The following is a 26,936-nucleotide window of genomic DNA, read 5'->3' on the forward strand; positions in this document are numbered from 1 at the left end:
TCTGACCTTGAACACTGCCAGGAATGGAGCATTTACCACTTCTCTGGGCAACCCATTCCTGTGCCTCACCAGCCTCACTGTAAAGAACTTCTTCCTTCTATCTAATCTAAATTTCCCCTGTTTAAGTTTAAAGCCATTACCCCTTGTCCTACCACTAGAGTCCCTGATGAAGAGTCCCTCCCCAGCATCCTTGTAGGCCCCCTTCAGGTACTGGAAGGCTGCTATAGGGTCTCCACGCAGTCTTCTCTTCTCCAGGCTGAACAGCCCCAACTTTCTCAGCCTGTCTTCATAGGGGAGGTGCTCCAGTCCTCTTATCATCCTCGTGGCCCTCCTCTGGACTTGCTCCAACAGCTCCATGTCCTTTTTATGTTGAGGACACCAGAACTGGACACAATACTCCAAGTGAGGTCTCACAAGAGCAGAGTAGAGGGGCAGGATCACCTCCTTGACCTGCTGGTCACGCTTTATTTGATACAGCCCAGGATATGGTTGGTTTCTGGGCTGCGAATGCTCACTGAAGCCAGCTCATGTTCAGTTTCTCATTGACCCCCAAGCCTTCTCCGCAGGGCTGCTTTGAATCTCTTCTCTGCCCAGCCTGTAGCTGTGCCTGGGATTGCCCCGACCCAGGTGCAGGACCTTGCAGAACTCTTTTCCATACTGTAATGGACAACCTGTATCTTTCTATTATTCAGTCTGTCACTGTCGTACTGGCCCATTTTCAGACTACAAAGCATTTAAATGATGACACCTCTATTAGGCAGTAAGGGATGTGGTTAGCTGTTGTGTTTATAGAGGGCAATGAGATAAAAATAGCTTCCAGTCTTCAGTGCTTGCCACACTTACTTTAGATTTTGGACACCTCTATGTTTTGTGGACAAGTAGCTGTGTTGAAAAAGTGTGGGGTACTAGGGCAATAGTTATCTTAGCTCTTCTTTTTCCCTTGAGAAACTGATGTAAAATACAGGCCACGAGGGTGTCAGCTGATAAAAGCCAGACAAATGTGAAGTGTTCTCTGGATTTGGTGTCAAGGAGCCTGCCATCTGTGAGAAACCGGACATGCTCTGGCAGTGCCATTCATGCATGAATGAATGAATGTCCTCGATGTGCCCTTCCACTGCACCTCCTGCTACTCTTTTACTGCACGTAGGAGCACCCTTCTTCTGGTTTTTCTTCAATACCTCAATAAGTTGTAATAGACTCCTAGAAAAATTTCTAGTCTGTTTGTTTAGTCATAGGCAGGTTTTATTAGTTTTCAGTGTTACTTGTGCAGCTTCTAAGCACATTCTAGCAGTATGTTAAATGTTGAAACTTGTTTCCTAATTGCTTCCTCAGAGGATAGAGCAGAAAAAGTTCTAACACATTCAAAAGAATACGCGAGGGCAGCACGTGAGTGTCAGGGCTGAGATTATGATTCACAATAAGAGTGTTTTACCTTGAATAGGCAGACAAGGTGTCTCTACGTGGGGAAAGAATTATTGTTATTAATATGTACATGACTTTGTTTAAAGGAAGTACTGTTGACCTTCTCCTGAGCAACTGCAAATTCAAGCCTTTATAATTACTTTCTTATCAGAAAATAAATCAATGTCTCTAGCCAAGGTAACTTCTGAACATGACTTGTATAAACCTGTCACCAAGCAGGATTCGCCAGAACTGCATTTGTTCCCGGTCAAGGAATGGTAACAACTTGGACGTGACAAGCCCTACCAGGGTGAAGTATTTAAAGACCCCCCCACACCATACCCTGAAATAGTGGCAATGCTGCAGAAGATTATCTGTGTGCCTTTTTCACCACACAAAAAATTCATGGCTTTTGGGTTTACAAGTCAAGAAACTGTTTTGCTGAGCCTTTCTTCTACTGCTCCTCATGAAGCAGAGGTTGCTAATTTAGAAATGCTTAGAAATGCAGAGCCAAGTGAGGATGGACTCAATGACTGTCCCTGCATGTGAAGAAGATACTTAGGACTGTTTTATAGTGAAAAGCCACAACACATGTATGGTCTTCTACCCACTGTTTGCCAAAGAGTGAGGGAGACAACTTTGAAAATTGTTGATATATGGAGTTAATGTTTCTCTAATTCTGGTGTGTCTCCTATACAATGGAATATTGTATTACCTTAAATACAGGATCATTTTTATATTTAAGGTTCATTAGTGTGGATTTTTACCATTTGTTTTCCTGCTCTTGGATTTACTTCAGTAAGGCATCTTTAATACAGGTATATGTGTGTTTGCATGCTCGTGAAGTATAAAGACCTTAGATCATAATGTTAAAAACTTCAGGTCAAAAGGAGTGGGTTTTTTTTCAGTGTTCAAAACATTTTAAAATAGATTTCAATTCTTGTTTTCACTCAGTATTGGAGTTCTGAAATTTATTATGTTATATTGTACGTTTTTCAGCTGGTCTTTCTCATTCATGTTTTCAGTCAGTAATAGTGGCAAAATTCTGATTTAGGATAGAATAGAATGAAATAGGATAGAAATACACTAGACTATTTCAATTGGAAGGGACCTACAGTGAGCACCTAGTCCAACTGCCTGACCACTTCAGGGCTGACCAAAAGTTAAAGCATGTTATTAAGGGCATTGTCCAAATGCCTCTTAAACACTGACAGGCAATTTTGGAGTTACAGATAACAAATGTTGTCAAGCTGTCTCTCCAGGAGTAGGTATACAGATGACTGGACAATGTTTCCAGAGGATCGCAAGGTCTTCTGCAAGGAATTCATGATACTTTGAATAAGAAACTAAAAAAGATTAAAAATAAACATGCCAGCAGAAATAAAATTGGTTTTTTGAGTAAAGGACTTTCCAATAGGTCTTAAAGTGGACTGGTGTTAGTCCCATTGTAAGTGATGTTTTATCAGTGGCAAAAGATACCAAGCTGATAAAAATTAACAAATATATCCTAAATGAAGCGTCTTATTCCACGGGTCATTGATACAGCATAATAGGGATTACTATGTAAAATGGTCACACGTCAGTAATACATTTCGGTTTCTGTAAAACCCTTTACAAAGTCCTATGTGGAAGAAGAAAGAATGAAGCTAGTGCTTACAGATCAGAGGACTTTGTTGTGCAAAGCAGTGACTTTGAAAAAGGCTCAGGGAGCCATGGTTGACCATCAAGTGAACACAAGCTCCAGGGCTGTCCTTTAGCCAAAATGCTGACTGCAGCCCATGAATATATAAACAGGAGCACTGAGGAAAAGGAGGAGGTCTGGAGGTCTCTCACTAAGGCTATTTCAAAAATAGTGTGCTCAGTTTTGTAGTCTACAATGCTGGAAAGAGACATGAGTGGTAGAAGTGCTGGGAAACCTTCCTGAACATAAAATGCTGAATTTATTCAGCAGAGGTTAAGAGATATTTTGCTCCTTACATGGGGAACAAAAAATTGATGGGACCAAGATACATTGAGAGATCATAGCTGGAAAGTGAATATTTATAAGGAATACATTTGGACTGGAAATACTGATATATAAGTGAACACCAATCAATAATTGCAGTCAGGTCATCTGCTCTGAGAAATCTTTAAATCAGCTCTAATTCAACCAGGAATTATCTAGTGAAAATCCTGGCAAAGATCACTTCTGGCATATAGGTGCATTAATTAAGAGTTTTGTCATGTATTTTGGAAGCTTTAGTTGCATTCTCCTTCAGTGGTCTTTTCCTCATATAGATCAGTCCTAAAGGCTTCAGATCTTTCCTAGATTCATAGCTTTTAGGTTGGAGCTGGCAATTAGTGTGATTCTTCACATACCAACATTTGAACTTGAAGTCATTTGCTTCCGTAGGTTTAATCATGTCAAATTTTCTTCTTTTGTATTTATTTTTGGGGGTTTTGTGTGTGTGTGTGTCCATATCTTTGGTATATTTTCCTGTATAGATATGGATGAAAACTACAAAATGTTTTCATCAATGTATGTTGATCAAAATGCTACCTGCTTTTTCAACTTTTTGGGTTTATGATGGTCATATAAACTCTCTGCCATGGGTAGAATTCACTGACGTTAGAGGACAGTCAGCATTTTATAGGAGATGCTTCATAGCATGAAAAAAGAGCTGATACAGAGCTTTAGAACCATTTATATCCACTTGCATTCTGATTACCAGCTTGCGTTGAGCATCCTTAGAATTGGTCACTTCTCTAAAAAGTAATTGGAGCACGTTAAAATGTGATTAATAAAATAACTAATCAATTATGGAATGTATTATCACGTTTCACTCAAATTCATTTTCCATATTTAGCCAGAGGCTTTCATTGTGTTTTTACACTGCTTTGTTTGATATGATTTTTATTAGATACTGCTTATTGTATATGAAAAACAGAACAGTTGCATTGAAACAGATGGATATATGACTTCCAGGTATGTCTTTGATATGGGGATTACTGGGCAGAAACCTTTGACCAGTGCTGTGAATCTGACCAGAGAGCTGTAATGGCTCTTTCTATAAAAATAGGTATTAGAAACCCTTAGCAGAAGGCAGCAGTATCTGTGAGAAGGGAGGCTTTCCATCGGGATCTGCAGTGCACAGAAGTATTTGCAGCTCAGGAAGATTGACAAGCCAGCATGCTGTTCAGGGTAGCAAATGCTGTTTGCATAACTCCTCTTGCAGTAATTGCGTCACATTTAATTGACACCCCTCAAAAGCCTGTATTTGACAGAGTATTCTGGAAAACCCTGCCGGCTCAGTTTAGCACAGGCAAAGCAAGTTTCTGCAGCAGTGTTCTTCAGGGGCTAACACTGGCCATTTGAAGCCCTGTCCCACCTTCAGCTCTGCCTTGTTTGGCCGCAGGACTGCTTGACTCTGGTTCTGCTGCGTGCTCACACGGGGTGTGCAGTTGTGCGGCTCTGTGTCATGCGTGCATCAGAACTGTATCGCGTTACCGGAAAACCCTGTGCTGGCAAACAGCGTTCACAGTCTGTGCTTTAAGCAGACCTCAAGGACATCTGTGTGTGGTAAAAATAAAAAGAGCCACACTGGAAAGAACATGGGAAAATCCTCCTCTGGAGAGTGGCTGTAAAATAAAAGGATCCCACCTAAAAATATGATGCATTCTTAACACAAAGGTTCAGCTTCGTTTTGAAGTTACGTTCAAACGCTGGACGTGTGTTTTGGAGACAAATCCTGGGGCCACTGGAGGACCTGTGCTATGACTACACTGAAAGGTGCAGTCAGAGGCAGATGGAACCAGAATGTGGCTGGGGGCTGCGTGGACACACCAGGAGCCCGGGATTGGCTGCACGTCCTTGGGCAGTGAAAGTGGTTCAGTCTGGGCATGGTAATAGTGAGCACCTTGATGTCTTTCCCAATGTAGGCCTGTGTCGTAGACATTACAAGAAATAGTAGAAGTATGGATAGCCTCGCAGCCTGTATTTTGGTAAAATACAGCCTCATGCCATTTGGGTATAGAATGTTTAAGTTGATTTTGTGATAGTTTTATTCTGTTGAAGTAGATAATGATACCTACTCTGTGTATTTTCTAGACCTAGAGATCAAACCAAGTACCCAACAAAATCTTTGTGAAAGACACCAAAATTTTCCCCTCTTTTCCCCTTCCTTTTCTCTCCTTCCCTTCCCCTCCTCTCTCTTCCCCTCCCCTCTCTTCTCTTAATGTCCCACAGCAATACCTCTCATGCAACCCCACCTGTAGCCCCGATTCTGCTGTGCAGCAGTCATGATATGAATTTTATTACTGAAGTATACATTCATCATTATTTTCAAGATAACGCAGCTCTTCTTTACTTGTGTTAGAGTAACCCCTAGAGGTCCCACTGGAGGGTTTCATCATGCTGTGCACAACTGACATAATGAGGTTAATTTTATTGAGTGTATTTGGTTCCCTGTACCCCGATGCTCATGATTCATCATTTCTTTTGTCAGTGAATAGTGAGATAATGAGATAGCAGGTTGACAAGGGCAGAAATAAATTTAAGTTTAAAACGACAGATGTGCCTTTTGAGCAAGTTCAGCCAAGTAGGGCCTCAGTCTGTTCCATGGGAATTGCCAGGTCAAAGCTGACTCAGAATTAGTATTTATGAATACTCCATCAAAATACAAGCATGAATAATGAGAAATGCTTTATTAATACACATATTAACTGATATTTTACATGACCCAGTATTTCTTACAATATCTATGCACCAAATTTGAGAAGACCAATACTTCTGATACCATCAGATCAGAATTATGGCTGCCTGCTATGTTGCAGTGTGTGTTCTTCATAGCAGGTAGTAAAAATACATGTCTTGTACTGTGTGGACATGATAAACTTTGCGGAGTTCTTGCCTGTCCATTTCCTCATTTTTCAGAGTTGGGATGTTTTTAAGTGGTAAACGTCATGTTTTCACACAGCATTGCAGCTTAGGAAGTCGAACTTCTCCAATGAGATGTTTAGGCTTTGAAGTGATGATAATTACTGTAATTACTGTAACTTTGTGATAGTTATGCTTGATGTCTGGGGAAAACTTAAGAAAATACTTAGAGTTGAAAAGTTTTAAAAGAATTTAGTTGAAATCAAAGGAGTTAGATGCCCAGACGCACTTGAGATGTTCACAGTATGACTAGTGCATCTTTAGACACCTTTTATGCTGTGTTTGTATGCAAAAACTGCGGCATTTGTAGCTAATGTTGTGTTTTCTGGCATGAATGTGTTGATATAATGATGCGAGCACTGCAGAGGTATTGAGAGAAACTTCTATCTCCAGCCAACATTTTTATATGATAGAAAGTGTGTGTGAGGCCAGATATTACATTCCAGCTATCCTGGCAGGTGTGACATTTTTAATCTGGTATGTATACATTTGCAGTTAAAAGAAGACTGCGTGTGCTGCTCTGTAGCAGGCACCAAGTGTTTCTTGGCTTTTACTGGGCTTTCAGTGTTATGAATCAGGCAGACAGGAGAGCATTAAGCATTTCTGGCCACATTAAATGAAGATTGGTCCCATTTGACTTGCAATTTTAAGTACTTACTGGTTTATTTAATAAAGATTTTGACTGTCTTCTATTATGTATATGTGTGTGATTCACAGGCTTTGGAGACACGGCACGTTCCGCCTCTAGCTCAAGAGGATCTGCTGTGTTGGAGACAAGCACATTCTCCCTCTCGAACACCACCCCAGGCCGTGTCTGTGTTACAGCTGACAAGGGCTGGGAGCAGGATGGTTGCGTGAGCCACCACTGCTGATCACAGCCTTGCCCTGCAGGCACTCTGCAGAGTGCCCGTTCGGGTGCGCTCAGGTGCCTGGCAGGGTATTAAACTGCCAGACAGGCTGAGACCTGGAGTCCCTTGGGCTGTGCCTGGGGCCGCGCTTGTAGTTTCACTGTCTGAATGTACAGTAAGTCTGACCCACGGGGCAGCCTTTGGATGACCCCAGCATGCAACTGGAAATACCCGTAGTCTCAGACCATAGCCAGCTCTCTATGCGGGGAAGTTAGGTTGAAGATACACGGCTACAAAGGAGAGCGAGTGAGCAATTTCAGCTGAGGAAACATCCATGACCTCGACATGCCCCAGCCGTGATTTTGTAGCTCTCCACTGGTGATAATCCGTGTTGGCTCAGACCCCAGCTGGGATCAGACAGGTCAGCTCCTGCTTAGATATTTCTGACTGGGGAACAGAAGCAGAGCTCAAAACAGAAGGAAAAGAATGAGAAGGTTTAGGATTAGGCTGAGAATGATTATGTTTGTCTTGGCGATAGCACACACACATGCAGGGTTTGGGAGCTGCTTCCTGAGGGCACCACATAAACTGCTCATGGAGCAGCATCCAGGCTGCCTATCAGAGTATTTGCTTAACTTGCAAATCTAAGCGTGGCTCTGGAGCCAACCACAGAGCTTTCTACTGGCCTCCGTGGGCAGGTTATTGCTGCTTTTATTTACTCCTACTTTGGGCAGACAGAGAGCCTGATGACAAGAATGTCCAGTGCGTGATTTAGCTTCTGCAGATGGTCAGGACATGCCCATCTAATTCTGGCATATAGTACTTCGTTGCTGGCTGAGCTTAAACCACAACAGGGCCAGAAGGAGAGAAAGCAAGGAATTAAATGGTCACTGCAGAGCAGTCACAAGGAACACCCTCCTGGTAGTCTGCAGTGTGACGTGAGAGTCACACAAGATATACAGCGTTTTACCTGAGGACACAGAGTTGTGAGTGCTTTATGGGTCACCTTATGGCTACGTAGGAAGAATATTTTTCTACCTCTTGAAAGCTGCACGTTGCTGCAGTTCGTGACATTTCGGGGGTTACGTTACTGATTTATTTTCTTAGGAGAAAAGGTAAATAGAAAATCATTCATTTGCATGCATTGACATCAGGACTCCTATATTAAAGCTCAATGTGGCTGAGAAATGGGAGACACTTTGTTATTTAACCTCCCACTGAAGAGACGTGTTTAATACTTTATTATGTAACTGCTTTTTCAGAAAAATGCTGTATTTTTCCGTGCATCTCTGCCTCTGTTTCCAGTTATTCTGGTAAACATGGGTGTGTAGGAAGGAGGGGAATAATTGCCTTTTAAATGGTTGAGAATAATGCAATTAAACCCCTGTAATCAGAAGCTACAGGATGTGGCTATTCATTTCAAGGTTCCTTTTGCTAAAGATGCAGTGATCAACCAGTGGCACCTCTTGGGCTTCAGACATAAATATTCAGGAAGGCAAAGCTGAGGAGATCTTCAGATTGATTTATCCACGGTGATTATAGGAGTGGAGTGACAAGTTCAGCTCTGGAAAAGTAAGGAATGAGCTAGCTAGTTATCACAACTCAACAACCATTGTAATAATCCTTTGGTTGCTTTCGGTGCAGGTGATTTTGGACAAAGTTCAGCTCTTAACCTCACACACACCACTCCCCACCATCCCCCCGCTATAGATGTTCCCACCATTGTGTTTTTTTATAGCATCAGCATTGTTTCCAGGAACAGAGAAAAGAGAATTTGGTTATGTTTGAATCATAGCATCATTCAAGAGCGCTACTGTGCTTAACTGTGCAAAAAACAGATTAAGAGAATCTCTCATTCCCAGACAGCTCAGGAAGGTGAACAACAAGGAACAGAGGAGGAAGGGACATAGTCAGATACGTACATATATGTTACTATTATGTTTATTTTATGTCTCAAACCTAGAAAGAGTAAGAGATATCTCTCAGCCAAATCATCCATTTAATAACTTTTTTCTATAACGTTAAGACCTGTTTGGGTGCTGAGGAGAGATGGTTATAGAGGGAGGTGGCCTCAGAGAGGTGTTCGGGGAGAAGGAGAGCATTCAGGGCATGAAGCACAGGAGTGAACACCTCCTCCAGGTCTCCCAAGAGCATTTTGTTTGTTTTGCACATGTTTTAGCCCACCAGCAGCCCTGCCTGTGCTCACTTGAGAGAGAGGTGGTTATACTGCGGTATGTACAGTATGACTACGCTGCTGTTAATACACCCCCAGGGAAAGGGAGGATGGCGTGGTGCAGCATGTGTGAAAAGACATCTTGTGCTGGCGGCACCGTGCTTGAGTCATTCCATCCTGTCTGCGGCTGCGGGCAGCAGTCACTGCAGGGCCGTAGAGCCGCCACCAGCTAATCGTTATAATAAGCACTTCAGGCAGAGTCTGGCTCCCCCATTTAGTCTCCCTCCATTTTAAGTCTGTAAATATTTGTCCTGTCCACATCTATTGTTGGCACAGAGGCATCAGAAGAAAGTTCTCCTAAGCCTTTGCTTGCATACCTGGCTTTGGGCCAGGGAAAGTTAAACCTGATCATCTTAGCCTCTTACTGCCCCTGCTGATTCTTTTTTTTCAGTAGTAAATGATGACTCTCTTCAAGATGGGCCAGAATTTCCTGGGGGTAGGTTGGCACTTCCCCAAGGCATACACATTTAGTAGCATATGCCCATGCAAGTAAACAGAAGGAACAGAGGGTTTTTCTTCCTTTGGTACACACTATCCGGTTTGTTCCTTGGCACTTCCCCACTCACAGGGGAGGATGGCTGCCTCTCTATACAAGCCCAAGTTTGATTTATTTATTTTTTGCCCCCCTCTTCTAGCTGTCTGTAGCAGGCAAACCAAATTTCCCAATATGAAGGCGTTAATACAAGTATCACTTACTGCCCCTCCTGTGACATCTATGTTATTTCCAAGTTACCCAAAATGAGAAATGCAGTTTGGGTGCATCAGGGAGTCTGTCCTGACTCAGACTCTTTAATGTAGGAGTGTCTCAGGGTCGTGCATATTTCTATTAATATAGGGTCAAACTTGAGTAGGGAGCTCTGGTTTGATTTGTCTATTTTTAGCAAAGTCACACCAGTGCAGCAAAACCAGCCAAACTAAACCTGGCTCAGTTTGCTTTGAAATTGTGTGAGCAAGCAAACAAAAAAAAATTAAAAGAAAAAGATTATTTTAAGGTAATGAAACATGTTCGTTTTCTTCTGTGCTCAGCCAGCAAGGTAGCTTTTATGTCTGTGGTGGGGAATTTTTGTACAAAATCCTTCTCTATTCTTACAGCCCCTGACTAATCAGATGTTCTGCTTTTGCAGGAAGAAGTGTTAAAACCTCACTATTGTCATGTCTCATACACAGGTCTTTCTTTTCTTTTTCTTCACACAAATTAAACCACAAAGACCTCTCTTGAATTCCAGTCTTTTCCACATGTATATGCAAGGACGCTGAGAGAGGCTTATATCATTTCTCCTTCCTATCCTCTTAAAGGGCTCTTCATGCAAGGACAAATGAAGAAAGAGTTTGGATCGAGGTGTGCTGTTTATCACTGTTAAGAATAAGAAGTTTGGGGTAAATATTCTCACTGTATCTTTTGTGATCCCACCAAGGTTTATTAGTCCTGGGTCCAGCAGTGTAATTCCATGTTAGAAAACCTTTCTGGTGCAAGGATTAGAATATGTTAATTTTCTGGCTTCCAGGAAGGAAAATTGTCTTTGAATAAAGCAAGTAGAAACAAAAAATATAGCAAGAAATTGCAGAAAAGACCTAGGGAGCCAGAGGAACTGTGTAGGAGAGTTAAAATGGTTATAGGAGAGTATGTGGTGGGAAGAGCCCTGCCCAAGTCTCACTCATATCTCTGGAATGGCTCCGTGAGAATTACTCCTCAGCTGGGACAAGCTAGCATTGCTCTATTGACCTTTCAGAGGTTCAACTGATACAGAGCAGCTCAAAATCTGACCTTCTGTGTCCAGATAGCAAGGTGGCGTAGAACTTCTGTGTCCAGATAGCAAGGTGCGAGAGATCAGAGCAACACTTCCTAATCTCCATGAAAGCTTCTGAAACAGATAAAAAGGTAGTGCTCCTGCTTTGCATTCTTTAACACTTTAGCAGAGCAAGCAGGATGTCGAAGTTGCTCTGAATGAGATCGGAACAAGGGATAGATGCTCTCGTAACCTTAAAAATACAGGTGACACTGATTTCTGTTCTCTTTTGAGAGCTTAAATGATTGAGATGTAAGCAATCAAACTGAGACATGGGCAGTGCACTTAGTCTGGTAGCACTGTCACCATAAAGACAGAAATAAAGCTCTTATCTGAGCACCAGCCTGAAAAGGTTCTTAGGGACTGTTAAACAAATTAGAGATCAGATAACATGTTTCCCTGTCACTGGGACAAAGTCTGTCTGCCTTAGAGTAAAAGCATGCATTGTGCTATAGCTAGAAATGCTCACTGCCCGCTTCATGTCGCATGTGAAAACCCGCATCGTTTTTACAGCTGTGCAAAGCATTAGATGTTCTGAAAAAAAAAAGACAAAAATCTGTAGTTTAAATTGGCTTCCCCTCTTTGTTAAGCAATACCAAGACTCAACAGAGGTCTTGGAGCTTACCCAGAGGAAGTTTGGTATTTGATTTGAACAGGCACAGTGCATCTGGTGATGCACTGGAACAGGCTGCCCAAGGAAGTTGTGAATGCTCCATCCCTTGCAGTGTTCAAGGCCAGGAGTGTCAAAGGCCAGTTTGGACGGGGCTTGGAGCACCCTGGTCTAGTGGAAGGTGTCCCATGGGGGGGGGGTGGAACTGGATGATCTTAGGGTCCTTTCCAACACAAACCGTTCCATGGTTCTATCTCTAAAATTCAAACTTGATGTGGAGGCCAAGACAAAGACATTCAGACACGCAGCCTGGACCTGCAGTCCATGTTACATGACAGCCTGATGTCAGGCTCTTTGCCTGTGAAGCATTTGTAGCAGAAATCATCGTTGCAGCATGGCTAACCAGAGCTTTCTGTTGTTTTCTTATTTGGGTTTGTTGTTGTTTTGTTTGGGTATTGTTTTTCACTGCTAGGGCTTCATCTCCAACCATTATTAGATTAGCAGACAGCTCAAGCTAGTGTGAGAAAATAGAATTGTATGTATCCATGCATGCCCCAGTTCTGAAGAACTGATACTGCTTGTGTGCTTATTGGGTGTAGATATGATCCATCTTTAGGCTGTACTACAACAGTACCTGCATTACTGCCTTTCCCAGGGCCATCTGTGATCTTTCTCACTGATACGATTCTATGATTCCCTCTTCCTTCCCATCCTTCCAGTCTTACTTGCAGCAGGAAGACTGAAAATACAAAAGAAAATACGGAGTTGTTGGATTTCTAGTCAACAATCTCCTGGGAGTAGCAGCTTTGGCTGCTTCACTGAAGAAGTTCCTACAATGTGATGTCATCTGGCAGTAGATACCAAAACAAGAGGAGGTATTGCAGCAGCTAAAAATGACAGCCTGCAATGCACCAATATTTAGGTTTCATGGTCCTATAAGGCAGTTCCATTCAAAGAGATGCAGCTAAACACTGAGTTCTGGCTTCTTGCAAGGTGCACTGTGCCTGTATTAAGACACATAATCTGGTGTAGCAGAAGTAGAAAAGATATTACACCTAAACAGAAGCAAACTGTTATATTTGCTCCAAAAATGACTTCTCTGGTTAACACAATGTTGCAATCCAGATGCAGCTGGTCTATAAATCACATTTTTGTTTTTAAATCATACTACTTTTTGTTAAAGCTTTGGGAAAGCACTGATGAAAGATGTATTTCTGAAACTGTTTAGCAGAATGTTAATTTGAGATCTGCTGTCGAAGAGTCTGGTGTCATAATCTCCAGACTCAGGTATTCAGATCTCTGCAGGAAAGGCTGTTTACATTATGGAAGCCACCTTTGTACTAAGAGCAGGTCACAGAAGGGCTCACTGGTTTATTTTCAAGCTGTGCAAAAATATATATGAGGTTTTTTGCCTGGAGAATTGGCTGCTAAATACCAACCATACTGGGCTTTGAAACGTGTGACTGTCTCTGTAAGGCGGCCATGAACAGCAAGTGAAAAAGTGAAGTTCTATAAGAACAGAAGGCAGTATATAATCCTCTTGCTAGAAGGTAAACACTAGGGCACACAGTGCACAGGCAGGGCAGATGATGTTTTGACTTGAAAAGGCAAAGCACACAAAAATCACTGAAATATGCATCAATCAAGAATTGAATTACCAGAATTGTTATGGCTGGCTTAGACTTTTGATCCAGTAAACAATATGATAGCCTTAGATATCTCGCCTTCACCAAATGTTCAGGCTGATGTTGAGGATAGGACAAGGTTTAAAGCTGAAAGAGGGGAGATTTAGATTAGATACAAGGAAGAAACCCTTTACCGTGAGAGTCACGAGACACTGGCACAGGTTGCCCAGAGAAGCTGTGGCTGCCCCATCCCTGGCAGTGTTCATGGCCAGGTTGGACACAGGGGCTTGGAGCAACCTGCTCTAGTGGAAAGTGTCCCTGCCCGTGGCTGGGGGTTGGTACTGGATGAGCTTTAAGATCCCTTCCAACCCAAGCTTAGCCTTCTCCAGGCTGAACAAGCCCAGGTCTCTCATCTTGTCTCCATAGCAGAGGTGCTCCAGCCCTCTGAGCGTCTCCATGGCCTCCTCTGGACTTGCTCCAACACGTCCATGTCATTGTGTTAGAGCTCCAAGTGTCCTGTCTTCACAGCACATCAGTAAATTGAAAGCCATAAAATGATGCCAAAAATGGTAGGTGGATTTGGTGAAAATAGTGGTTTTACTGGACATAGATATTTATTGTGCTAAGTGGTTATAATATAGTTAGAAGAGGAATAACAGACAAAAGAGGAATGCAATATATTGCATGTATATGGTGCTCTGTGCTTCTGTGCAATATATGGTGCGGGATACTGCCTGAAACCACGGACTGTGCAGAACGTGGGAGATGGAAAATGAGCTGCAGAACATACTTCCATGTGGTTTGTTCCTGTTAAAATGAAGGCGTGGCTTAAACATGCCTGGTTGTGTCCTTACTGATCTTTGGTCACACGAGCAGGCAGAAGCTCACAGATACTACTTGTATTGGGGAACACAGATTAGGTATACCAAGAAATACAAACTCTCTGCATCCTTTTTCTCGAAACAAACACAAATAAACTTGTTTTCGCAGGAGACAGATTTGTGCCCGTGTCAGATGGAGTTGAATCAGCAGGAGTTTTTATTTGAAGCTTAGATTACTTATGTTAATTGTTTTTATGTAACTTTCCATTTTATTTCCTTTTTTTTCCTGGCAACTGTTTGATAACATGAGCAAGCAGAATACTTACAATTCTGATGAATGATTTCCAAAGACTCAGTATCCTGGGTGATTTCTGCCCTGTGAGTGGCATCATTGAAACTCCCTATGCAGGCAGCCAGTAAATCCGAACATACATGTTTAAGCATTGAAATGGTAGGCAAAATTGAGATAAATAAACTCCCACAAATCTTTTTCTTTGCTGTGCAAAGTGGGAAGATGGAAGCAGCAGCCTAAATGAATTGAGCTTTTACACGTTCCATAAGCTTACTTGTTATGGATTACATAGTAAGCCATGTTACCTGGTCAGGGAGTATCTGTTCAGTTATTTTTGACAGTGATGTAGAATACCTCTGAGTGTCTGGGTGAATTATTATTTTAGACCAGATAATTCTAACCCTCTCACATAAACCTCAGCTTCTTGGATGCACCTTTTAGGTCAGTTCTGCCTTTCTTTTTCTGGTTTGGCTATCTGGATACTTGCATTTTATCTGATATGCCTCCTTCTCAGCGTGCTCCTTATGTATTTTAACTTTTCTCTTTTCCTTGTGTGTTTTCACCTTAATAGCTCCGGTCTCTTTTAGCTTGGATGTAGCTAAACAATACTTGGTGTTAAATAATTGGAAAGGTGGTGATGTATAAGAACTCCCTAGGCCTTATCAAAGCTGAATTTAAAGAGTACATACTAGTAATCTGAAAACAAAGCAATGTATGCTCACTAGAACGAAACATTTCAAATGAACATAAGGCTTTTCTTTCTTTTTTTCGTTTTCTAAAACTAAATATTTCATTCCAGTCAACCCTAAATTACATTTTCTTTGGAGTTTTCAATAAAATTGAACAGGACATCCATTATTCTTCTGCATAATCCTTTGTTACTGTGATTTGTATGGTTTTGCCATTTGATTGTTAGGAACATCTTTTCACTGAGTACATGGAGTAAGTTACTCATATAGGATGCTGGTTTTTCAGTTACACTTGCTAGGATGATAAAGTATCATGTGACCTGTGATAGAGAGCTGTCTGGTCTACAGCAGTTCCTGAGAGTTAGGTGGTGTATTCACCATATCTGTCTTTGCTCTCACAGATGATAATATTACACCTTTCGCTGCACAGTCTGAAATCTTCCAGCTTTCCATTGCTGGTGTAATAACACGTTTGTTTATGTGATGCTTCACTGTCCAGTCCACTCTCAGCTTGTGCTGTTTTACGCTCTGTGTGCTATTGAGGTGTTTTTGTCAATGTGTGTATTTGTTGTTTGTGTCTATGGACTGACTACTATTTCTATTTGTAGTAACTAAACTGGCTTAATTTACAATGTCTTTTGTTTGCAGCAGTCCTGAGTGTGAAAATGCTTTTGCTTTTGGAAAAACATTATGGTCTGTGCAGTCCATCCTCAAACTCTTATTAAAGTCAATGAGAATAATGCAGGAACAAACCCTACACAACATCAGGCACAGCTGATGTAATGAGTCCCGGGACCAGGGATTGGGATCCAGGTCTCTGCTCATCCCACTGACCTCCCTAATTACTACTTGCTTAGTTTTCTCCTAACTTTATCGTTCTCCATTTCCGGCTACTATACAGATTGAAGGGGGGAGCACAGAGGGCAATTCCACTGAGTGTTTGGTTGGCTGCTGATGATAATACCATCAGAAAAGGTGAAGGACATGAGTTTAAATTCAGGCTTGAAGTGGAGTTGAACTTGGAGTGCTCTTGGCAAGTGCTTATGATAGGATAGGTGGGCAGCAGCACGCTCTCTACCAACTACCCTTTAAAAAGGATGAGACTTTCTTGTGTTTGTCTTTAAAATCAGATTCAAAGCTCTACATCCAGAATGGATGATGGTGCCAAATTCTTGGAAGAGCCGAAAATTGAGGTGCATCCTTGTACTGTTATGTCCTGCTAGCTGCCTATGGGCTGTACTTAGTGCATAGGCTTTCTGTATCTCACCTTCTAGAAGTGCCTGTTTGTCTCCATTGCCTCTGTAAGAAACTTCAAAGTCTTTTTTTGTCTGTTACTTCAGTAAAACTCAAGGGGAAGTCACTAATAGGTGATACTTATTCGATTCTCACCTCTTTCTGAGAGTTGTTTCCCCTAAAACATTTATTTTGCATTCTCCTTGCTTCTTCCTTTCACTAGTCCAAGACATGAGTGGCTTGTTAAGTAGATGAAAATAGATACAGGCACTTGGAAATTCCTATTGTTCTCCAGAGAGACGACTGTCTAATGTCCATCAGAGCAATGCCTGAAACCCATCTGTCAAGATAACAGCTGCCACTTTTTCCATAGTTCCTTTATAAGATCACTGAGATCAAAACTTAGAGATGGAAAAGACCTATTTATAATAACAAACTGCACTGTTAATAGCTCCTTTCCACTGCAGTGCTGAAGATACTTTGAAGGTTTACTGAATGCTACCTAAGGCAAAGTGTATTAATTAATAATACTATTGCTGGATATGGTAGTGACTCTCCCTCTGACCTTGGTAAAACTACAGCCGTCATTTCACAGGGGACAAAAGGAAGGTGAATTATACTTACACAGCTGACTGGTGGCAAAACCCATTCTTTTTGGCATCCAGCTTTTTTGCTCTGATCACAAATCTATTGTATTCTGTATTCTTGTAGGATTCTGTTCTGGAAAATAGTCCCAAGTGCATCATTCAACTTAGTTTTAAATTATTGTGATCCAGGTCTTAAACTGCTGCATATATTTTTGTACTTTCATCAGGGGAACTGTGCCAGTTTACACCAATGAGGATCTGCAACAGCAAAACAAAAACAGGAAACAAATGTGGCAAAAAAAAAAAAGGAAACAAAAAGCAAAAGCAGAATTTCATAGCTACTATTATTTCAGAGCATACTCTCATAGTTTACAAGCAGAGTGATATTTATGACAGTGCTAGGGTCTGTCTTGGAGCACACAGAACACTGTTTTCTTTCAGAACAATACTGCAAAAGTACTCCTTTTTTGTGAAAGCAGGTGCATTTGTAGTAGGTGGGAAGAACAAACTCTGCATCTATAGAAAGATTGGTTCCTTTGATGAGTGTATTTCATGTATCTTTAAAAAAGACAGCCTAGAAAAAGAATGGTATCTGAATAAGACATTCTTCCGCTGGTGTGTTGCAGCAAATGATTCAGGCTGCTTAGCAAAATTCTGGGTTTATCTGATCCTAATGGTAGGCTGAACTTCTGATAATATAATGAGGGTTACCAACTTGTTAATAAAGCTTCTTAGAGTTCATTCAAAGACTGGAAGTGGCGTTTACCTTCTGTTATTTCTCAGCATGTTTACTGTGTGTATCACTATACAGTAAGCGACTAGGTCGATCTACGTAGATCTGCAGTCACCAAGTCTAAGGTCCTTAAGCAACATAATGCACAGGAAGGTGTTTGGTAAACAAATCAAAACCAGCTTGGCTTTAAACTGCATTTTTTCACTGAGCTTGACTGTGATCAAGTGATTTTGGGTGGAATTAATCTCAACTGTCTTTAGCTACCTAGAAGTCTATGGTCTGTCCATGTTGATGGAGAGAGCACAGCATCTCCATCTTACGTGTGTCTGTCTCTTTTTCCAAGAATGTTTTTCTCCTTCTTACTTAAGAACAGAGAAGTTGCTAAGTCCTTTGCACAATGTTAGATGATTGCTGTGTTTGTCAAGATGAGTTTCAGTAAGACACTGAAGTAAAACACTCTCTGTGAAGGAGGTATAGCCATTCTATGTGTTAAGAAAGTTGGATGTGATAAAGAACTGGGTAAACAGGGGCTTGTGGGGGAGGAAGAGCATTCATTTACAAGGCATGGAGGGAGAAATGTTGTTTTTCAGCTCCAGAAGCCCCGAAGACTAACACACTGTTTTAACATCTTGGTGATAAGTGATAACACATTAAGAATATACTTCATGCTCAAATGTATTGTCTCTGGGTATGCATAGCTTCTTAATCCAATGCCCTGCTAGAGACAGGTAAATTTGTCACTAGGCTGTTGCTAGCTTAAGCCAAAGGAATCCAAAGTGTTGCAGTGATAAATTAAGATTTCGGCACAGACTTTATTCAGAAGGAAACGGAGGCACATACTGGAGGTATAAAGAGTTGAAAATTAAAGGATGCCTAATCTGGGAACAGCTCATGATTAAAGCACACCTTTATTAAAGCAGTATTAACACTGGGTTAGGAAGGTGTTCCTTCTGGCAGATCATTCAATGGCCCCTCTCCCTGAGCAGAGGAGGAATTAACTAGGTGGTTCTTCTAAAACCCCTCTCTCATATGATCTCAGGGCCATGCTCAGAGCTTTCCCAAGGAATGTCTGAAGATCCTTTTCTGCTTTCTGTGGTGTTTTTCCATGCTGCCTGCATCCAGATCTGTGTTCAGAAGCTTTGGTGCCCTTCTTGTGCCATATGCTGAAAGACAAGAGGCTGTCATGTTCACCTATTTCAGTGCGGTTTAACCCCTATTGAAGTGCATAACTGCCCAGTAGAAGGTCATCTGCACATTGATATATGTGCTACAGGCTAAAATATCAAATCCATACCACCACTGCACAGGCAAACATAAAATGGAAATGGTGGCAAAGGAAATACATGTGTGTGTGCTGTAGCATAGGATGAGACTTGAGAATGAAAACAAGAAGAAAAAAAAGAAGAGTTTAATTGTATTCCTGTTATCTCGGTGCACTAGATGACCAGAATTCTTTGACCAAGCTCTGCTGCATGTGTTTGAGTAGGAAATCTTGCTATATGTCTTCTTTGTATTACAGCTGTACTCTTGAACTGCTCTTCATGCTTCTTGGCTGGTACCAGAGGGCAGGGACAGGAAGACCTAGCCCAGTCAGGAATGTTCCATCTCCCTCCAGAACCAGTGACAGGACATGGTATTTAGGGGTAGAGATGCAGGAGATGCAAAGTATTTCTGTTGTAATATCTTCCTTCTAAAATGTTGCTTTAGAATGTATTGTCCTACTCATTAGCATACCCGGATTGACCTAATTCTGCCATGCTTATTCAAATGAAATTTGCCTTATGCTGCAGAGCATGTATATTTGACAGCTGAACTTTGTAATGGTAACAGAATCAAACCCTAAAATAAAATGACTGTTTTAAAGCAGCAGGATACCAGAGGAATTGTTTTGGTCTCTCTACAATTCATGTAGAATATGCTTTTTGAGCTTTATCTCTGTCTTGAGGGTAAATCAACTTTTTCTTCTCTTTTAAAATTATGCAAATCTATAAAGCCGTTAGGACAGATTAGTGCCTTTCAGTAGAGTGAACTAGACAATTGCATGTAATTTTCTTGGCTGTGAAGTCAAGCTAAGTGCAAGGTTCTTTCATATTGTCTTGTAGTTGTACGCAACACAGATACATGGTGCACGGTAATGCATTATTGAATAGTTGTCTGTTGTGTCTTCATTGCATGCTGTCAGCTGCATAATAAATAATTGATTGTGTTGCTCTTACTCCACATTAAAGATATATGAGTATATAATACCGGAAGAAAATGAAGCAGCAAGGCTGCCTGTGTTGAAAAGATCAACCGTTATTGAAGTGTGCTGCGGTTACAGGAACTCAGAGGTGACCATCATCGCTATCCATTTCCCATTTCTATACTTGAGTGAGTGATTGTTTGTCATGGCAACAAATGGCGCATTCAAATCGTTGCTGTTGCCTTTTTAAACAACAAAAAAATTGTGGTGAAAAGCTGAGATGCTGCAGAGATGCACCCCCTCCAGTCTCTTCAACTATTATCCCTCTAGATTGAAAATTCCCTTAAAAAGATTTTTTTCTTAAGTGGCTATAAACTGTCAGAAAAATACAGTCTAAGCCAGCAAATCCTTTTTTCCTCTTAAGGCTTTGTTAATATTAAGCAGAGGAAACATTAGCAGGGAAAACTGAGTTTGTGTTTATAGTGATACTAGACCTCTGTTGTGGAACCTTTCCCTTGACAAGCCACACTTCTCTTCTTGGTTCAGTTGCCAGAGTCCCCGTAGAGGGCACAGTAAGGTGGCCCACTGTTCAAATGACACATAGGAAATTAAAGCATCATCCAGCTCACATTCAACACTCTTTATTTCCATTACAACAGTCAAAACTGCTGATGAAAAGCTGGTAAAAAGTAAAACTGATGAGATGCCACATTTGTCCTGAAAAGACTTTGCTTTCAAAGTCAAATCAAGGAAATCAGAGGTATATGACAATGCATGTTTGTTTGGAAAGAAGCTCATGGCCAAGTATAACTATGGATTACTGGGAGATGTTGTTACGATGAAGAAGTAGAAAACAATGAATTGAGGTAGTGAGATGGCAAATGAAGATGTAAGAAGTGTGAGATCATAAACTGTAGAGTCACAGAATGGTTTGGGTTGGAAGGGACCTTTAAGATCATCTAAGTTATAAATGGGAGAAAAATCAGAATTTCCAACCTTTGTGACATTCTCCTGACACAATATTGGCATATTTTGACATAGCCACAATATATTATAAGGAAAAAAAGAAACACTGGAGATCAAAAATTCTTAACCCACAGCAACACTACCTGCAGCAAATGCTGTGTCCAAGAATCCTAGGAACCAAACTGACAAGTTTATAATAGCAGAGATTTATTACAAGGCATAATTGGAAAGGTGATTGCATTAAAGGGCATCAAAATATAGTCCCTGTCCTGAAGAACCTCTGGTCTACATAAAATGAAACAGGATAGTGTCCTAGAAACACCTACTGTCTGCCTTCTGCAGCCAACATACGCTCAGAAAGTAGCTATTTGCAAGTGTATGTATTGCCTTTAAGTTCTGTAGGTAACTAGAGTTTAAAAAAATAAGATAATGGAATACTTTGCAGACTTGCTGGTTGCTGGTTTTTTGAAAGTCTCCTGTTCAATTTGTCCCCTTAATACTAGTGAGCTGAGTCCCACTCTACAGGGTAAAAGAAGAGTGACTAGTGAAATCAAGGGATTTGTCCTGGATTAGGATCTCCATCTTCTGATTCCCAGAATGTGTCAACACCGTAAAGACGAATAATTCAGTAAAGACTGGAGCCAGTGAAGCCTGGTCTACTTCACTTAGGTATGGATGGATAAGTTAATACCTCCTCGCTAGGGCCCTATAAAAAGCTGTCAGTCTAGCATTTAAAATGAATGTTGTTAACTTTTTTAACTTTTGTGAGTTGGCTGAGAATGATGAATGATTTCAGGAGGTTAGTCCTAACATCTAAATCTATGTGGGATGAATTATTCTTGAAGATACCTCTCTTTCTCCATTAATTGTAGGTGTAGCCTGGAGAAGGCAGGTTGAGACAGTTTCTACCTTTGTGATGGCTAACATTAGCAGTGGAATTTTACACATACGTTTTCCAAATTTGGCCTTGTAAGCTTGATGGAAGATCTATGGAGGTCCTTTGGTATTCTCTCTCTCCATCCATCTTTTGTATAGCTAATGGTTTGAGCATGATTTTTTGGGGGAAGGACCATAGGTGTAAGTTAGGTGTCCTAAATAGCTGTGCTGGCTCTGTGGATTTGTGTTACGTGGTTGGTTGTTGAATCATTCTCTGATGAAGGGACCCTCATCAGTAAAAAGAGGCTGTTATCCCACTGCAGCGTTCATGTCTTTCCATTCCTGACCTCTCCTCAAGAATATAGGTTCTTTGATAAGAAATCAAGATTGAGCCTTCCTCTTGGTAGAAGCACTTACAGGATCTTCTTCCTATGCAGATTTCTTTTCATTGCATGCACAGGATCTTTATGTCAGTAGTAACCCTACTGCTCTGTCAAACTTGCTTGAAATTGGCTAAAAGGTTCAAAAGTTATTAAGCAAGTACAGACAGTGTCATTAGCTCTCTCTCCTTAGGAGACGGACTTAGCTGGGGTTGACTGACCCGAGTTAGTTAATTCATGTTAAAAGAGTAATGCAGACACACCTATGTTTTAGTAAGAAATAGCAGCTTGTGTTAAGCCTAGACTGAAGTTGTGTTTTCACTGCTGGTTTAGCCCAAATGGTATTGTATTTTTGGCGGTTTAGATTGATCCCTAGTCATGTTCCTTAACAAAATGATTTGTCTTCTCTTTGATCTTCAGCTTCAATCAGCTGAACGACAATGATTCGGCAGGACCCATGATCTGAAACACCTCCTTTTCCACAGCCACCTGATTTTTAAAATTAATTTTAGAAAATTACTAATTGCACAAACTCAGTTATCATCATATTGTGCAGATTTGAAAAAGTTTGTGCAATTAATAATTTTAATAATGATTGTTCCCTTTCAGAATCAAACGTAAGTTTATTAGAACGACTAAGCATATAGGCATCTAGATGTCCTTGCTCAAAGCTCTTATTGATTGCTGTGACTTTGCTAAGCAATGTCATCATTCAGTTCCAGATTGTGGGTTTTTAAATCCTTGTTGTTAGCTAGATAAATAAAGGTGCTAGCAGGCTGAAGATGGGCATCCATCCTTATTGCAGAATATTAACCAAATCAATTTTTTTACCAAAAAGAAAAATCAATTGATGCATTAGCAAGAAACAAAATAAAACATTATGCTGTTTTAGCTCCCAGGAGCCTGAATAGTCAACTCTAACTTTCCGAAATAGAGAGAGAAGAAAGATGTAAAGTTCAGATCTAAATCCGGATCGGAACTTCTCCAGGGCACATGGGGACTCTGACTCATTTCTAAAGTAGATGTGCATTTAAAGGGCAGTCATATAAAAACTGACCCTCCTGCTGGAGCTTCAGTGATTAAGGACACATCTGACTCTGAATGCCAGTTTGTCCTCCAAAAGCAGTGAAGTGGGGTGATCACAGAGGTTACACTTCTGAATTCACCACCTGATGAATTTTCAGCCATTGCTGAATATAGGATATTGCTGTAAACGTAGGAGAAGCAGCCTGTTTTCTATAGGCCTAACACACCTTGTGTAGGCTTTCGATAGTGAAGCGGAAGTCAGTTTTTATATGATGTATATTAGACTAGCAAGCTCATGGACAGCTAGAAACATTATTTTAAATGGGAAGCATTGTCCAGTAGCTGTTGTCAGGATCTCTGAGTAGTTAATTCTGGTTCTGCTGCTGGTTCGATGTGTGGTATTTAGTAAACCACCAGACCTTTAAGCTAAGTATTTTAATAGGATTTAGTTACAAAATGAAGTGAAAGCATATTAAAGTGTTGTGAAACTTTGCATCTGAATCTGAACTTCCAGACTGAGGCTATTTTATAATAAATATCTTCTTCTACCTCCCTGGGCTGCTGTGAGGAATAATTAATGTTTGCATACTGCTTTGAACGTGCAGACTGTAATGACAGTACTAAGTTTTAATATTAAAACTATTAAATATTGGGATTCTGTAATAGTCTTCTTCCATTTCACAGAATCATAAGGTTTTATGATGTGTTTAAAAATGAAATTGCCGTGAGGAAGGTCTGCCATTTAAATTTAAGATCAAATACTTCAAAAAGGATTATGCGATATGCCTGAGAGTTCCCTCTGAGCTGCTTCTCCCTGCCAGCCCTCGTCTACATACGGGCTGGTTTTCTACCTTACAAATGCACCCATGTTTGTCTGTAACTAGAAAGCCTGTGCAGGCAGCTGGTGTGACTTCCCAGCCTGCATGGAGGGGGTTTAGGGATATCATTGAGTCGATATATTGCATAATGTGTCTATGTACATGCATTGGAGCATAAATAAAGTACTTCGCTACTATCCTGTGAAAAACTCAAGGAATATGACAAGTGCCAATAGTGAAGGTTATGCAACATGCCTTATAGGCAGGTTATTCCGTAATTTTTCTCCTAAAGCCTTGTGTGCACACGCACACACACCTCTGAAGTGCCGACTTTGACAAAAGTTCGACTTTGTCAACAGATAATTTGCCTTAATCTGTCACTTGGTTTTAATATTGATGTAAAACATCTAGACACAGAATCCCACTGCACTGATCAAATATTGTGTCCTCATTACTGCAAGGCCAGAATGCCTCCACCACCGATTCAGCTGCTAATGGATTTGGAGACACCCGTATCTGACCTAGTTGTTTGGACTTCCCTTATATTCATTGCAAAGAGGAACTGCTAGGATTATTGGCCTAGATTTGGTTAGATGAATTGCCCCCTGAAAGTACATTTTTCTCTGACTTGATTATAGAGTGAAGCAGAGTAATTAGCTCAAAAGTAGCTGGCTACATCTTAGAAGCATAAAGGTTGGTAAGATGAATCATACCCTTTTAATCTTTATTTTTTATTCTGGCATGTCTCTTTAGAATTACCTTTGATTTGTAACACAGAGTTTTAAGCAAGCAGAATATGCCTTTTTTGTTGTTTGGATAATAACTGGTAGTTTTCACTGGAAAATAAAACTTGTGCATCAAGCTGATCTATTAATACAACTGCTTTAATGAAAAGAAACTAGTAAGGCTATATTTTTCATACTGGATCATAAAGGCAGGATTTCTCCACATTTTCTGTCAAAGCTGTGCTTGATAACGTTGTTTTCAACCAGAAACTTTCTTGGATATTTGGTTATTAATGAACTTCCCTTTGTACAGAACCTTGCACAGGAGAGTCATGGTGTATGCCCAAAACACTGGCACTACAGCATTACAAAGAGAGCATTTATTCTAATATATAATTATCAGCCAAACCTTACAATAGCCAAAGTACAGCATTTTGAAAGAGCAATTTATCATGTACTTTTAAGTGGAAAGCTACCATAATTATCCACTGTTTGAAAAGAGAATGAGAATACCTGAAAGTGTCGCTCTCTGTGAAGGTTTATCCACTTGCTGTAGAATCTGTGTGTTCATAATACATGGTTTGAAACAGTGTTGTGCCCATCCAAAGGAATGAGTAGTGTTCCCTGGCTCTCTTGAGGCTGAATGAAAATGTAATGAATGAGGGTACTATTCATATAAATGTCCTTGCTATTTTCATATTCTTAGATGCAGAGGCTTTTCTGTTCTTTCTATATGGGGAGGAGGAGACACATGCAGTTGTAATGTTATGTAGAAGTTTCACATGCATGTTGTGGAATGGCCACATTTGTGTAATGCATCTTACTCTTAGTACTCCTGAGTGAATCAAGTAGGGAAGGTAAACTGTCCAAGTTATCAAATATTCCTACTAGGTATTCTGGTATAAATCACAGAATGGTTTGGGTTGGAAGGGACCTTAAAGATTATCTAGTTCCAACCCCCTGCCATGGCAGGGACACCTTCCACTAGAGCAGGTTGCTCCAAGCCCCTGTGTCCAAGCTGGCCTTGAACACTGCCAGGGATGGGGCAGCCACAGCTTCTCTGGGCAACCTCTGCAGGACCTCACCACTCTCACAGGGAAGAGCTTCTTCATAATATCTAATCTGCATCTCCCCTCTGTCAGTTTAAAACCATTCACCCTTGTCCTGTCACTACATGCCCTTATAAAAAGTTCATCTCCAGCTTTCTTGTAGGCCCCCTGTAGGTACTGGAAGCTGCTCTAAGGTCTCCCAGGAGACCTTAAATTTGCAGGAACAAGTTGAAGGAGCTGCTCTTTACTTGCAGACATTTAACTGGTGCCAAAGCTGGTTCAAGATTTCCCAAGCCTGAATCTACATCCCCACCCATGGAAGCGTGTGGAAAGCTCCTGCTGGCTGTGGTGAGCTTTGGGACACACATAGCCGAAGTCCCCTTGGTCACTCAACGTGTGCTCCACAGCAACTATTATGTTTAGTTAGTTACACTGTTAAAAATACCTTAAAATAGAAGTATTTCATGAGGAGCAAGCCCAGTCATAAGCCTAGTCATATTTATGTTAAACTTGTTGTCTTTGTAGGCTGGTTTTAGGGAGCATTTTGTATTTCGGAGCAGGCCTGGATCAGGACCCTGTGTTGAGATTCTTCTGCTGCTTCCCACTTGCTCCTTGCCTGCTTTTATCTGCTGAGCCAGGAAGCTCCACTGTGCAAGCAACAGCCTTTCAGTGTGTCTGTGTAATGTTCGGTACTATATGAGTTATAACTTATTGCATTAAGAATAAGAATACGTTTCCATTTTAGAACCTAAATTACCAGAAGGCAAAGGTAACTATTGTTACCTTACGAAAGGTACCATATTTGGTACCTTTTGGTACCATATTTGTGTTTGGCTCTCATGCCTTATCCATTCTGGATGAGGCTTCAAAGTGAAAATGGAAATGAGCCGCTGATGTGACCAAGACATTAATTTTTCACTCCTCCCCCCCCCACACACCCCGCACTTAAATTTACATGTAGCTCAGGTTGAAACTGTGTCTTGTTTTGGCAGGTATGCTACAGAATGGAAAGAAGTTTGATTCCTCCAGAGACAGAAACAAGCCTTTCAGGTTCAAGATTGGCAGGCAAGAAGTCATTAAAGGATTTGAAGAAGGAGTTACACAGGTACAAAGGAAATATTCTAGGTGAACTTCAAGCTG

General features: G+C 40.9%; 1 protein-coding gene across 1 annotated transcript in view; it reads left to right on the plus strand.

The window, feature by feature from the left end:
• FKBP1B (FK506 binding protein 1B, 12.6 kDa) overlaps positions 1–26,936 on the plus strand; it is a gene marked incomplete at its 5' end in the record, with an annotated part of 42,333 nt that overhangs the window by 13,222 nt on the left and 2,175 nt on the right. Inside the window, one exon of the mRNA XM_010018478.1 lies at positions 26,789–26,901. Coding sequence (XP_010016780.1) covers positions 26,789–26,901 — 113 coding nt within the window. The remainder of the gene's footprint in view (positions 1–26,788; positions 26,902–26,936) is intronic.

The sequence above is a fragment of the Nestor notabilis genome, unplaced genomic scaffold (genome assembly GCF_000696875.1).
Source record: "Nestor notabilis isolate BGI_N333 unplaced genomic scaffold, ASM69687v1 scaffold3087, whole genome shotgun sequence".
Taxonomy (NCBI): domain Eukaryota; kingdom Metazoa; phylum Chordata; class Aves; order Psittaciformes; family Psittacidae; genus Nestor; species Nestor notabilis.